General features: G+C 37.2%; 1 gene segment (V, D, J or C); it reads right to left on the reverse strand.

Annotated features, from left to right (window-relative positions):
* The window catches only part of LOC110306477, a 768,718-nt gene extending 754,082 nt beyond the window's left edge, over positions 1-14,636 (reverse strand). Inside the window, 2 exon segments of the C gene segment in view lie at positions 14,190-14,500; positions 14,581-14,636. Of these exon segments, the coding sequence occupies positions 14,190-14,500; positions 14,581-14,626 (357 nt within the window).
* Positions 14,637-16,270: the final 1,634 nt, after the last annotated feature.

A 16,270-nucleotide genomic window follows, 5' to 3' on the forward strand; every position in this document is an offset into this window, starting at 1 on the left:
CATCATTGGGAAGAGAGGCCCCTTGATATTGCAAACTTTATATGTCCCAGTACAGGGGAAACACAAGGACCAAGAAGTGGGAGTGGGTGGCTAGGGGTGCGGGGGGTGGGGTGGGTATAGGGGACTTTCGGGATAGCATTTATAATGTAAATGAAGAAAATACCTAACAAAAATTGGAAAAAAATTGAAATGTAAATAAAGGAAATAACTAATAAATAAAAATAAAAAGAACTCTAAGTTAACAACATCATCAATGGCAAGAAATTTAAAAAGAACTGAATATAAAGAAAGAATTTCAAACTATGGAAAATTTTATATGTCAAATAAAGACTAACTAAAATTATGCCAAAATCTTAATAAGTCTAAAAATAACAATCCCTCAGTAAGAAGTCTTATCAATAGACTGAACCATGAAAAACATCTCAGTTTCATAGCTGCACATAAGGTACAGGTATTTAGTCACTCAAGTTCAATGAGAACAAATTTAAATATGTATGAATATGACATCACAATGCTTGAAGATGCTATGAAAAGACCCAGCCAATCTTTGAGTTACAGCAGAGGATAAAGAGTAAAATATCATGGCAAGACACAGAGAATATTTTCAATAAATTAATGGAAGTTCCAAAATTTTAGTTAGAAAATTTACCAAACTCCTCAAGGTACAAGAGAATGAGAATACACCAAATATAAACAGGAAAAAACCCTCTACATTATGTATTATCACAAAATTAATAAAGATACAAATATAGAATATTCAAAGCTAGAAGAGAGGTCAAGTCACTTATAAAGGCAGGTTCATCAGCATGGCACCTGAAAGTATGAGCACAATTGTGGTCTCATCCTGTAGCAGGTGGTGCTACACTACTTGGGTGGTCTTGGATGGTACATAAAAGCAGGCAGAAGAAGCCATGGGAAGAGGTCAATAAACAGAAATTGCCAGAGCTGATGCATCAGTTTCCATGTCCAGGTTCATGGTCTGACTTCCATCACTGACAGAATGTTACTTAGTATTATGAGGTGAAATTAATTCTTTCTAATGCAAGATGTTTTGATCATAATAGTTTGTCATGGCAATCAAAACTTAACTAACCATCTTAAGTCATACCACAAGTTTCAAAACATATAGAAAAATTGATATAACATCCAGCATTTTATTCAACTTCAATGGAATAAAGCTGCATATCAAGAAAAAGTACCTACAGAAAATTCATAAACTCATAGAGATTAACAACACACTGGTAAATGACAACTGTGTCCAGAAATAAATCAAGAAGAATATTTGCAAATTTCTAGAATAGAATAAAATAAAATCACATTATACCATAGTGCCAAGTACATATATAAAATTAATGTATTTTAATTACATATTTAATATTAAGAATAAATTATATACCACTAATAATTTAATAACTAAAGATTGCTCATCTTAAGCCTTTGGGAAACAAAAAGAAACCAAAATGTGAAACAGTAGATGGGAAACTATAATAAAATCATGATTGAAATTACTAAAATGGGGCCAAATTCACAGATAATACAAAGAATCAATGAAAATAGGTATGGGTTCTTTGAAAGATAAACAAGATTGGCAAATATGAAGAAAAGATCACCAAAAGAGACAGAAAGCACAAATTAATATAATTAGAGATCAAAATGGAGACATTACAACTGTCAATGGGATTCAAAAATAATTAAGGACACACTTTACAAACTTTTATTCATTGGGGAAACTCCCAAGATTCAATGTGAGTGACCTTAATCAAAATGAACAGCAGTGGGGATATGGAATCTGAGGAGATCATCTCCAGTTTCCAGACAGGACCCCCAGTGGAGGGATGGGGACTCCAACCCTCCTATAGAACTTTTGACTCCAATTTCCCCTATCTAATAGAAATGCAGTGGCAAAAATGGAGCAGGGACTGAAGGAATGGCTGACCAGTGACCACCTCAAATTGGAAACTATCATTGGTGGGCAGGAATCTCTGACACTATTACTGATACTATGTTGTGCTTATCGTCAAGAGTCTAGCATGGCTGTCTTCTGAGAGACTCTACCAGCTGGTGACTGAAACAGATGCAGATACTCACAAACAAGAATTGTACAAAGGATAGGAACCACTATGGAAGAGTTAGGGGAAGGATTGAAGGAACTGAAGGGAAAGGTAACCCCTTAGGAAGACCAACGGTGTCAACTAAACTGGACCCCTTGGAGCTCTCAGAGACTGAACCACCCACCAAAGAGTATTCACTGGATGATGTGAGTTCCCAGGAACATATATAACATAGGGCTGCATTGTCTGACTTAAGTGGGAAAGGACAGGCTTAATCCTGTAAAGACTTGACGCCCTAGCTTGGAGGTATTCCAAGGGGCACCCTCTCAGAGGAGATGAAGAAGAAAAAGAACTCTTAAAGGATTGAAAGCAAAGGGGGAGTAATATTTTGATATAAATAAATAAAATAATTAATAAATAAAAAAACTATTCATTAAACTAGAAAATCTAAAAAAAATTACAGGGATTTCTACATGTATGTTTGTGTATGTCTGTTTTGGTGTGTGTGCATGTGTGTCTTTGTATGGTTTTGAGTTATATCACTAATTATAAATATAATTTAATTATACGTTTATATTTATTAACTATTTTATTAACATATAATTATATATAGTAACATTAATTAATGGCATCAAATTAAACAAATCCTTCTTTTACAAGAACTACAGAACAGATAGTGAAATTATGTCAGGACTTTAGGGTCATGAAGTTGATTTTCAATCTAGTCCTCAAGAAGATGTGGGACTTCCACTTTGCTTAAGAGCTGAGTCTTTGGACAAGCACACTTTACCATTATTCATATGAAATGGTGTATATGATCCTAAATTTTCTACTTATTGATTCATTCTCTTAGTAGGGAAGAAGTGCTCTTGCTGGCTAAGGTCCTATGGGTGTGGCATTCCTAGGAAAGTGACTTAGATCAAAGGAGCTTAGTGCAGTGATCTGTAAATTTTAGTTAGTGTGCTACAGGAAATATTCAACACATTGGAGTATGGTCCCCTGTTAATTTGTTTTGGTTGAAAGGTTTCCTGGACATAGTCAATACTCCATTTCTGAACTCTTTTATAACAGATTTTCAGGACTCTTCTCTCATGTGCTTAGCTCCTGGCTATATTGCTACTAATTTGCATGCGGAATATTCCTATAAGTAAGTATATAAGAGCAATCTGGAGGGCCCAGATTAACTCCCCATGGGAGAAGAATTCAATCTAGTCTATCTGAGAGCTCAGAAGTCTCTTATTCAGTTATACACTCAGGCTCTTGACATGCAGGGGGTAAATGTTCATAGTGAGATGTTCAAAGGCCGCAGTAGTTATCTACAAACATAATAAATGCGCATATCAAATTTCACTCTTCCCATAAGATTACCCATATTATCTAATGAGTGATTGCATGTGCAGCAGCAGTTTGACTCTTAATGCCATTTTCTATATTGGAAAATAGCAATGAACTGAGACATCATCCTGAAGTGCACAATACAGTAATATCTACTCCAATTCTGCTCATTACATAACTCACTACAAACCTGGAAACATTTAACAATATCAGACCGTAGTTCTCTTTACAGAGGATGACCTACACATTGTCATCTTAAGTTTCATATTCACCTGACTTCTACATGTTCATAGCTTTTACAGTGAAGTTGTGTAGCCTGGCTATAAATAGAATGTTTTTTATGAAATAGAGAAGTAGACATTAGATGTAAATAGAGACTCAGTCAGATAAGTTGTAGGAGATTGTTGCAAATCAGGAACATATATATATATATATATGTATATATATATATATACACATATACATATATATATATATATATATATCTCAATTCAGATCTCACATATAAAATCCTTTCTTAATTTGATGAATCAAGAGCATTACACCCCACAGTGAGCAAGTCAATGTTTTAACTCTAGGCCAGTGAAATAGTTTTCATTCTTCCAGATAAACAGTTCTCTCACATTAAAGCAAGACTTAGGGCCAGCGAACATAGGGTCATAGAAATGGAAGCAAATCTGTGGCTATTATGATACTTGGTGTGCTGGTGACTAGTACTACTACCATCCCCACTCTTAGATTCCTAGAGGATGAATCCTGGATAAAAGTACAATTAACATGTATTAGAATTTAGTTAAGAGCAAAACTTGCCTTTTGCAGAACTTTCTCTCTGCATTGCTGTCAGTTAGTAGGCCCCATAACCATGTCTTTGAATGAAGAATCACTTGTATCTCTACATATACAACTGTTGTTCAATAAGTTCACAGAACATCCCATCATTTTAGAAAATTTATTTTTACAATCACATTTGTTCTATATGTTCATTTGAGTCAAAGCATAAAAGATGGTTCTTAGAAATAAGTTAATATGTGTAGCAAGAAACTCAAAACCTGACCCAGGTGCTTTGGGACAGATGTATACTGTGGGCAGAAATTTTGTACAATAGGATTCATTTCTATTTGAGTGTAGTAGTGTAGAGGCAAAGAAAATATGTCAATCATACCAGGCAGTATCCCCAAGAGCTCCTGGCATATATACTCAACTCTCAAAACCATAGTTGATGGATGTGACCTCATCATATTATGAACAGATATAGGTGAATTATATGTCCTTGTTAAAATCTAACTTGTCAGTCTTATACACAGATTTGAAAATATCACTGGGATTGAATACATCTTTATCAATAAATAAGCACAGGACTTTCCTCAAAGAGATTAAGATGTAGTTTTTTCTGAAGTCAAATATTGGGCATGCCACGTCTGAATACAGATTTAGTTTTCCTTACAATCCATGTTTCAACATGGTCACAGTTAAATGATTACTTTACATTTCCAGATGAAATACAAATTGAAAAAATTCAAACACAATGATAAGCAAGGAATTTTCAAAAACAAGGTGGGAAGATCTCAGCTATAGGCCTTGTATATTTTTCGAGATCATATAATTTTTTTCTCCATTTATTTATTTATTTATGCATTTATTTATCTATATTTTTGCTTGTTTATTCACTTTATACCCAGATTTCAGCTTCTCTTTTCCTTTCAGTACCTCCTACAGAGGTCCCTTCCTGTCAGAAGTGGGAGGGTAGGCCTGAGTACTTACCCAACCTGGTACCTCAAGGCACTTCAGGAATAGTAACATCCTTTCCCACTGAGACCAGACAGGCTAGACTAACTAGGGAAACCTTATTCACAGTCAGTCAAAAAACTCACATTAAACCCTTAATCCAGAATTTGGTGGGTCCACATAAAGGCCAAGCTGCACATCTGCTGAATACAAACACACACACACACACACACACACACACACACACACACATTCAGGGGGCTTAGTGATCTCTTGAAGGTCCATGTTTTGTTCACACTTTTGGTCTTCTTGTGGAGTCTCTCTCCACTCCTGTTTCCAAAATCCTTCCTGCAACTCTTACAGAAGACCTCTCAAACTCTGTCTAATGTTTTTGTGTGGGTTTCTGCATCTGTTTTGGTCAGCTGATTGGTGGAGTCTTTCAGAGGACAGTTATGCTAGGCTCTAGTCTGAACATATAACTGTATAATTAGTAGTGTCAGTGTCTGAGTGGGTGAGTTTAGATGAGAGCCCTAAAAGTGGGGGAAATGGAATCCAACACCCTCAAAACCTTCAATACAAAATTTGTCCTGACTTCAAGAAGTACAAGAACTTAAATGGAGCAGAGACTGGGGTAGTGGTCAAACAATGGCTGGCCTAACCTGAAACCCATCCCATGGGCAAGAGGACACTTAAACTAGTGCTTTCATGAACTAATTAAAAAAATCAGAATTGCCTGTTAGTCATAGAATTTTAGATTAGACATAGTTTGTCAAAGAATGGCTAATAATGGGATAAAGGGTCATCTAAGATAAATTGTTAATTAGGCTCCAGAACTAAATCATTCAACTGCCTCCACAATCACTGAAATCAGTTTTGAAGGATTTAGTAGTCAAGTGAAACTTCTCCCTAGGAGCTTTATTTGTCTCCCAACACCCACCTGCAAGACTCTACAGAGGCCACAGTCGCATCCACACTGGTATACTAGACAATGGCTTCAATCCTAGATTCAGAATTGCAGGGTTAGAAAGTGTACATTCTGGTCAATGACGAATGCTGTAGAGTGAAAAGATGAATTAAAATATAACCCCCTGTCAGATCATGAGGCTCATATCCTATGGAGAAAAGGAGACTTAAGAACACAGAGTGATTATAGGTAACTGAGCCTGCTGGTCTCAACTCCATCATGGTCCCATCCTCAAACCCTGGGCTAAACAGGTAACTAAACCAAGTCTTTGGATTGAGTCTGAAGGTCAAAGAACATCAGTTCTAATGAACCTTCTCACCACTGTGCTTCTGTCAGTGAGGCAAAATATTTCTCCCAAAAGATGAAACATTTAATTTGGTTTATGAGACTTCATCACAAAAATTTAAAAGGAGGTCCCCAAACTTGCAAAACTTTTTGGAGACATCACAGATTACTAGATATATTTAATGTAAAAAAGATTTCTGAGAATCCAAGAAAAGGAAAAAAAGACAAGCGACCAGGGTCCAGATATGTCTGCACCTACTCTTGATATCTATTCACTGATATTTTTGACTATTTGTGCTCTGGGTTAGTGGTCAGATTTTAACTGGGCCCACTGTGAGTGGCATATGTGCTTCTATTACATCTATGTTGTATATACCCAAGACTGTAGCTATTTTTAACAACACAACCACAAATACCAGAGATGCTTGATGGATGAGGTGCCCTTCTGACTATGAAGTGATCATTCCTGATCATTCCTGTTCCCATATATCATGATCCACACTATATTCCTTAATCATGTGGTTCTGAAACAAAGTTCACAGAGGACCCAAAGAACAAACAAGAACCCTACACATGGCTGACCATTAGTGCTATAAAGGCAGGCACTTTTTAACTCAGTGTCAATCAGGTAGGCCCTAAAGAAAGTATTTTTGCAGAGATGATGGAAAGTTTACCTAGTTGAAATTTCATATGTAGGGTAAAACAGCTTTGTATGAATTTTGAGTAGGAAGGCAATTCTTTCATAAGTCATGATTTAAAAAAAAAGTCTTCTTGGTTCCAGGAACCCGTGGAGAGTATTCTGCATAGGCCCCAGACATCTGGCCATTTCCCCGCCAGAGGATAGGGGTCTGCCCGGCCCGGGAGCAATTTGCCTGAGCATTAGCAGCAGACATCTTGGATCCAGGATGCTGCCGAGAGTATTCTGCACAGGTGAGAGTGCGGAAAACAGAAGCTAACAGCTTCTGGGACAGGTGGGAGCCACTGAGCTTCAAAGGCAGCCCCCTTTTCGGGCCCCAGACATCCGGCCACTATCCCAGCCAGAGGATAGGGGTCTGCCCGGTCCAGGAGCTCTTGCTGAGAATTGGCTGCAGACATCTTGGTTCCAGGACTCCTCCGAGAGTATTCTGCACAGGTGAGAGTGTAGAATAGAGACGCTAACAGCTTCTGGGACAGGCCAAAGCAAATCAGCCACGGGACAGGTCCTATTTTGGGCCTTCATCTTCGGCCAGGAAGGAGGTCCTAACACCAGATATCTGTGTACCTTCCTTGTAAGAGGAGAGCTTGCATGCATAGAGTGCCCTGACCACTGAAACTCAGAGGAGAGAGCTAGTATCCCAGGTCTGCTGATAGAGACTAACAGAATCACCTGAGGCACAAGCTCTAACCAGCAACAACTAAATCAACTAACTCCAGAGATTACCAGATGGCAAAAGGTAAATGTAAGAATTTTAATAACAGAAACCAAGACCACTCCCCATCACCAGAACCCAGCACTCCCACCTCACCCAGTCCAGGGCACCCCAACACACCGGAAAAGCTAGAACTGGATCTAAAAGCATATCTCATGATGATGGTAGAGGAAATCAAGAAGGACCTTAATAACTCACTCAAAGAAATACAGGAGAACACTGATAAACTGGTAGAAGATCTTAAAGAGGAAGCACAAAAATCCCTTAAAGAATTACAGGAAAACGTGACCAAACAGGTGATGGAATTGCATAAAACCATCCAAGACCTAAAAGGGAAGTAGACACAATAAAGAAAACCCAAAGTGAGGCAACGCTGGAGATAGAAACCCTAGGAAAGAAATCTGGAACCATAGATGTGAGAATCAGCAACAGAATACAAGAGATGAAAGAGAGAATCTCAGGTGCAGAAGATTCCATAGACAACATCGGCACAACAATCAAAGAAAATACAAAATCCAAAAAGCTGCTTGTGGACGTTGTACATCGTGGTGCGGAGCCTAGTGCGCACCACGATGTACAACGTCCACAAGCAGTTGGAGTTTAATGAAAAAGAAGCCACAACATACCCAAACTTATGGGACACAATGAATGCATTTCTAAGAGGAAAGTCATAGCTCTGAGTGCCTCCAAAAAGAAACTAGAGAGAGCACACATTAGCAGCTTGACAACACACCTAAAAGCTCTAGAACAAAAGGAAGCAAATTCACCCAAGAGGAGTAGACGGCAGGAAATAATCAAACTCAGGGACAGAAAAGAGACAAAATTAACCAAGTAGAAACAAGAAGAACTATTCAAAGAATCAACCAAACAAGGAGCTGGTTCTTTGAGAAAATCAACAAGATAGACAAACCCTTAGCCAGACTCACTAGAGGGCACAGGGATAGCATTCTAATTAACAAAATCAGAAATGAAAAGGGAGACATAAAAACAGATCCTGAAGAAATCCAAAACACCATCAGATCCTTCTACAAAAGGCTATACTCAACAAAACTGGAGAACCTGGATGAAATGGANAAGTTTCTAGACAGATACCAGGTACCAAAGTTAAATCAGGATCAGATTAATGATCTAAACAGTCCTATATCCCCTAAAGAAATAGAAACAGTCATTAATAGTCTCCCAACCAAAAAAAGCCCAGGACCAGATGGGTTTAGTGCAGAGTTCTATCAGACCTACAAAGAAGATCTAATCCCAGTTCTTCACAAACTATTCCACAAAATAGAAGTAGAAGGTACTCTACCCAACTCATTCTATGAAGCCACAATTACTCTGATACCTAAACCACAGAAAGATCCAACAAAGATAAACACATATAATTCAGGACTAGGTACTCCTAGAGATGTTAACTGATCCTCCTAATGATAATTACTGCCAGTGCTAATCACAGAATGGGAACCTGGGAATCTAAATTTGGATTTTTTCCAGCAGAGCTACAGGGTTTGTGTTAAATTGGATTTAATATGCATAGTGTAACCCTATCTGTGCATCCTGCTGTTATAGACCGACAAGAAAGGAGAAACCTTGAGCTGAGTAATAGGGTAAAGAATTTGTCTTGTTAATGATTTATAGACAGTGATTTTTTTAAAGAAAATTGAGCATTTTATCTATGATTGATGGCATATCCCTTTATTTATCAATTAGTCAAAGAATAAGAGAATCAATTTTATGAAAATATTATTGATAATTTCCTAAAATTTTAAATTTATTGTCACAAGAACCACATATGCTCATTATTAAATACATAAAAGTTTTCATATTATACTATAAATGAAGCTACTTAACACATCTTGCCAGGTAGGCAGCAGAAACTAGCTATGATGAACAAATATTTGATGGAGAAGAAGGAATGAGAGAAAAATGGCACTGTGCATGTGTTGGGGCGAATAGCATATCTAGAAACTGAATGACTGTGCCAGGCTGGAGAGAGAATTGAGATTCTGTGAAACATGTATTTGTCCAGTAGATTCAGGAAGTAGTGTGTAGAAGCCTGGAACTTGTTTAGACAGTGGAATTTCACTGCTCTGGGCAACAAGTGATTCCCAAAAATGAAGAAAAATTCCCATTTTGGATTGGACACACTTGAAGGTCCATCATTTATTCTCCATTTTGTTGCTGGACGTCATATTGGGGACTTTGGTCCATGCTGATCTTCAGACCATGAAGAAACTCAAGATCTATATGGATGTTTGCAGTTTGTGACTGATAGAAGCTATATTTATGTCTGGGTGCCATGCTGCCACCAGGAGCCATATTGATTTAGGTAGGCTATGTTGCCCACTGTGTCCATGCTGATGTTTGGGTCTGTGTTGGTACATCTGGACCCATGGTACTACTAAAAGTGCAGTCATTTTGATGTACATAGCCAGTGTTTCCACAGACACCATGCATATATCAATTGTCTGTGTTGCTTTCTGAAGTCATGTTTATGTACATGGGCTCTGCTCATGCTACAGGCCATACTGAATGATGTTCACTGCCATCTGGGGAACAGGATGGGCTCAATATTCCTTCTAAGCATAATATATATATATATATATATATATATATATATATATATATATAACTGACTCTATGGAGGTCCACATGCATCATGAACCACTGAAGTATGGTTCATATTAACAAAGCTGGATGTGGTAAATGGATTTTCACTGGGAATAAAACTTTTATACACAGTTGACACAAGGGAACACAAAATACATTTCTTCACACAACTTTAAGTGTCAAACCTCACCATCCTGCTGCCTAACCAAGATATATTATATCTGCTCTGTCTAAATCTCGATCAAGTTCTGATTTAAGACATTCCGTGTCTCATGAAAATACAAATGGAAGTATGTAGTAGTAGTAAATAGAAGGATGTCTGCATACACAAAGAGAGTTGTCCACAGTCCATGAGCACACAGGCTCTCAACATACATAGATCATCCTCTACTTGGGTCAGGAGGTACAGGTTTGTAGTTCTTTGCCAGAGAGGAAACCACAAACTAAAGGAACACTATCATTTATTTCCATGGGCATCTACTACCAGGTACAGATCCAAGTTTCCTTTGCTCATAGTATCCCTCCTTCAATTTTCTCAATGCCTCATGCATTTTATATGTTCTATAATTACACCTTTACTTACATTGCAATTGCCTAGATTTCAGTAACATGTACATATCTCTGTTAAATTGTTTCATAATCCATCATGTATCAATTTCTCAATACTAATTTATTTTTAGATTTATTTATTTATTATATGTAAGTACACCGTAGCTATCTTCAGACACTCCAGAAGAGGGCGCCAGGTCTCGTTACGGATGGTTGTGAGCCACCATGTGGTTGCTGGGATTTGAACTCTAGACCTTCGGAAGAGCAGTCGGGTGCTCTTACCCACTGAGCCATCTCACCAGCCCCTCAATACTAATTTATGTTTGAACCTCTTTATCTCCAGTACATACCACCTCGGCTGGTGATGGAGTAAGTAACCAAATATAGAACAATTGATAGACAGTGTATGTGAGTACTCTTGCAGATCTTTTCTCAGCTTTTGTAGATGCACTTGGGGCAGAACACTCACATCACTGGTGAAATGAAGAATTAGAGTGTATTATTTATAAATCAGTTCTCACTTCTATAATATATTTTCGTAGTTGAGAAAGAATGAGGACTTAGGAGATATGGGGCTGTGATTTAATCGGTTTGGTAAATCACCTTTTATATCTAGGAAAATTGGACATATTCATGTAAACTATAAACACAATGGATTCCTCCCATTCCCATGGATCCTTCTGCATGGAGATTTATAGCTGTATCTTCAGGAAGCACTCTTGTCTTTCTGGATCTGATTTAACCAAATTTAGGCTCCTTTTATTTCATGACATGCTATGAGTGCTAAAGATGTTCAGAGACTTTGATGTATTTGCTATAAGCTTAGTAAATGACAGTTGTAGAGTAGGACAATAGAATAGAAGATCAGAGAGTACATTTTGGGTTGCTGTGTATATTAATATATGACTTTTAGGCAAACATGTTAATCCCCAAATATATGCTGCATATCAGGGTGTAGATTCACTTCTTTTGATGTAAACCTCAATGAAAAAAATACGTTTTACTCCCAATGAAGATTTTCTTTGATTTGAAAATTTCAAATATCCCAATACTTTATTTACATATCTGTATGTGAACTTCTTTAACTACCACATATACTCAAGGTGTGCTAAAAAAGGCATTGTTAAAATCAAGTTAGCAGGCATGAAATATTTTGTATATTTAAGATAATTTTGTTTACATGATTTCTTTTCCAAGTATTGGGACTATAGTCTCCTGACATCTATTCTTTCTAAAGAAACCCAAGTGTTATAAGACCATAAGTATCAGTCTCCACTTGTCACAGAACATTGAGTAGCTTTAACCTTTATTGGGAACAAAAATAAATGGCTGGAAGGGCTTGGTGCAGGCGCTAGTCTTATTAGTCTGCAGTCTTATTATTAGCTTCAACCTCTTATTTCAACTTTGGTATATTTTAAATTAATTTGAAAGTCTCTCACTATAATTGGAGGGGGGAGAATGCTAATGATCATTGGCCATCAAGATACATACTGAATGTTTTGCCAAAACAATGATATCACTTTTGGTGGAAATTTTCCCTTTGGAGAAATAAGTTTCCTTAGATAACAGATTTGTTACCTAAATGAGCAAGGAAGCAGTATGTATCACATTATATCCACAGATTACAATGTAGATACACTTTGGGAAGATGTTGAAAATGGAATGGAATATTTCTGTGTCAATATCTCCGAAGTTTTCTATAACAAAATAAAAGTCTCTAGAAGCCTGAAAATAGACAAAGAATTAATGAGTCTTGGTTTTGTAAAATTTCAAAACAGAAAAATGGATTTTCTGGAGACAAATAGTAAATTTGTAACTTGGACATTTGAACCAAAAAGAAACACACAATTAATAACAGAAATTCAAGATGGAATTTTGAAGTTTAATAAACTCACCTGGTCATGAAAACTAAAAAAAAAAAATAATAATCACTAAGATTGCAAGTGAACATCCACTTATTATGTAAGAAGCCCTGGCTGAGTCCTGAGAACTTGGATCATGAAAGCCATTTCTGATCTGCAAGATCTGAAAATTTGATTCTAGAATGAAAATTAGCTTTTGCTATTGCAAGTCTGTCTTCTTGAATCATAACTATGTCTTAAAAAATTATTGTGTGTAGCAGATGACGGCCTAGTCAGTAGTCAATGTGAGGAGAGGCCCTTGGTCATATGAAGGTTCTAAGCCACAGTATAAGGGAATTCCAGAGCCAGTAAACTAGGTGAAACTAGGAAAGGCGATAACATTTGAAATGAATATAAAGAAAATATCTAATGAAAAATCATACAATGTATTTTTAAAATGAAAGAAAATTACTGTTATTTATTCAGTGATAATTCTACAAATAACCTTTTTAAATTCATCATTCCATTAGTTTGAATCTCAAATGATCTCCAAATTCCTGGTTATTCTTCACAAACCTCCCATCCCATATCTGCCCTCCCCCCATTTGGCTATATGAGAGTGCTCCCTCCCCCACCCACCCTAATCTCTCCCCACCATTCCAGCACCCCCTTACACTGAGTCATTAAATCTGCACAGGTACAAGAGCCTCCCCTCCCACTGATTTGAGACAAGGCCATGCTCTGCTATATATGTATCTGGAGCCATGGATCTCTCATTATACTCTCCTTGGATGGTGATCTAGTCCAGGGCATACTGGGTGGTCTAGCCTGCTGACATTGTTCTTCTTTGAACTGTAAAATACAAGTGATCATCTGCAAGTATTCACTTATTTGAAATTTGTGCTATTTATCTGCAAATAATTATATATGTTGTGAGGAAAGTAAATGAATCTACTGCAGGCAGGTTTGTTTGTGGAAATATGCTGTCTCTAGTAGTTGCTTGTAGGCCAACTTTACCTACCATGCCTGTGGTCTCTATCTTTTCACCCTCTGTTATAACCTGTAGGACACTGAATTTTTCATCTTTTCCGAGATTATAATAAATTCTGATGTTACTGTTTCTCATATATGATATTCAGAATTGTTTGACAGTTTAGTATATTTATACTGATATTTATCATATTAACAGTATTTATATACAAAATTAAAGATGCTATGAAATGGTCCCTCTTCCTTTCATCAATCTGGTTTGTCAAAATCCCACTGAGAACATTCTGTGGGTGACCATATATGAATATTATATGTGTTGTCAGTAATCTCATAATTGTGGCCAAACATCAAGGAGAGAATGTTTCCTCTGGTTGCTTCTGGACACAGCTGAACCACCTTCTCCTCATGGTTCCTGACACCCTCAGGATGTGGTTTTCACACTGTGTCTTGCACAGAAATATGTAGCCATGTCCTCATTTTTGAGGTTGTTGATCTGCAAATAGGCAGTGCTGGCAGAGGTTTCCAATGAGAAGGCAAATCGTCCCTTGAAGTCGTCTGCATATGTTGGCACACCGGTGTTTGTGTCTATCCAGCCCATCCACTTGAAACCCTTTCCTGGAGCCTGCTTTACCCAGTTCATTCCATAGTCTGTGAAGGTATACCCAGAAGCCTTGCAAGAGATCTTGACTGTCTCTCCAGGCTTCTTCAGCTCAGGCCCAGACTGCACCAACTGGATCTGTGCTTGGGCACCTGTGAAAAGAACATAGGGAGTTGAGTATTCTTGGAACTGCTTCCATTTCCCTCGAAACTCTTTTTTTCTGATATCTTACTTTGGGCAGATACCATCAGGAATAGCAAGTTCCACACCCAATCCATGATGTCTAAAACTTGGGCTCAGTGGTGCCTTAAGACTAACTGGTCACTCCCTTGCTGGTATGTGAGTTGAGCCTCAGATTTCTACTCTAAAGTCTTCTCTAGATTTGCATATGACTGGGCTCCCTAAGTGATATTGAACTAGACTGGATACACAGATTTACAAAGATCCCTGACCATATATAGCTGAGCTTGTGACTTATTGTATCTGATGTGTATTAGTTCATGCTGGTTTTGCTGTCCTCTGAGTCCTCTACTTGAGATGGGTTTATATCTTGATGTCTTCACCCATAAACCTCAGAGCCTCAGTGCTTATTCCTGAGTCTTATACATATAACAGGGTAGCAGTGGCCCATTAGTAACCACTCATTAGATAGCTGTCCTGCTCTGTGCTCAGATGTAGTGGCTTCATTCTTTCCAGTGGATACTGCTGTTTATACCGAAACCTTTGCATCAATACTTCCTTGCCTACAGAATCAAAATGGATTCTATTCCAGAACTCTTATGATCCTCTGCTCTTCCATACCAGTGACTAAGCTTTCCTTTTGAAATTTGCAGAAATAAAAAAAAATCATTTCATTTTAAAATTATGAAATGTGTGTTTTCAATTTTCATAAGTCAGGGTAAAACTTTGAAAAAGTTCCATTGGTTACATGGGGAGGTTTGGGAAGTGTAATGTAGTTACATTAATATAAAACATAAAAATCGTTACAGTGAAAATAGTAAAACATGTGTTATAATAAAAATAGTTTAAAGTCTCATGAGATATATCAACAACGAAGCTCATGTACTGCAGTTCAAAGGACCTCAGTTGTATTTTTAGCACTGAACATTCAGGTAGCATAAAACTACCTATAACTCAAACTTCTTCAGTCCTCTTAGGTATCCAGATTCATGTCCACTCACCTACACAAGGAGACAAACTCATTTACAATAGTAAGCATTTGAAAAGAAAGAATAGTTTAATAGTAAATCCACATATGTGAAAACTCATATACTAATATAAAAACTCTGCATTTCTTTCCTGTAATAGTGTAACTGACAACCTCAATGCTTTAACTTGAAGAAACTGCAGCCCAAACAAGGGTATTTTGAAATCTCATGTAAAACTTTTTTTCTCATTTTAATATTATTTGTGCTCTTAGTTAGGGTGTCCATCATTAGAGGAATCTAATTCTGCTTTCTATTCACATTTAATAATTTACCATCAGTGCTCATGATGAGACAGAAAACCCAACAGTACAGTGTGACAGTAACATTCATTCACCAGAAGCAGGATTATGAACAGGGCTGATACGAAAGGTGTCTTGAATTTGACTTAAAGTGAAAAATGTTGTTTAATGTAGATTGCATCGTGTGCATATAATTTTGACTATGGATAGACAATTAAAATGGGAGGGAGAACAAAAACAGTGAGAATGAGAAAGGTAATAGAAGAAATGATTAAAACTGGGCTGTGTTGTTAGGCTAGACTTTTGAATGCACTATGTTCTGATAGCACAAATACTGTTTGAAAAAGGAAGTTAACAATTGCTAGTTTCATTGGCAGTTTGTGCTTCATACTGGAAAGGAAGAGGAAGGCCAGCGTGATAGAAAGTGCTTTCTGGGCTTCTGTGCACCTTCTCAATGATGAAAAAAAATATGGAA

This window comes from Mus caroli, chromosome 12, assembly GCF_900094665.2.
Source record: "Mus caroli chromosome 12, CAROLI_EIJ_v1.1, whole genome shotgun sequence".
In the NCBI taxonomy this organism is placed as follows: Eukaryota; Metazoa; Chordata; class Mammalia; order Rodentia; family Muridae; genus Mus; species Mus caroli.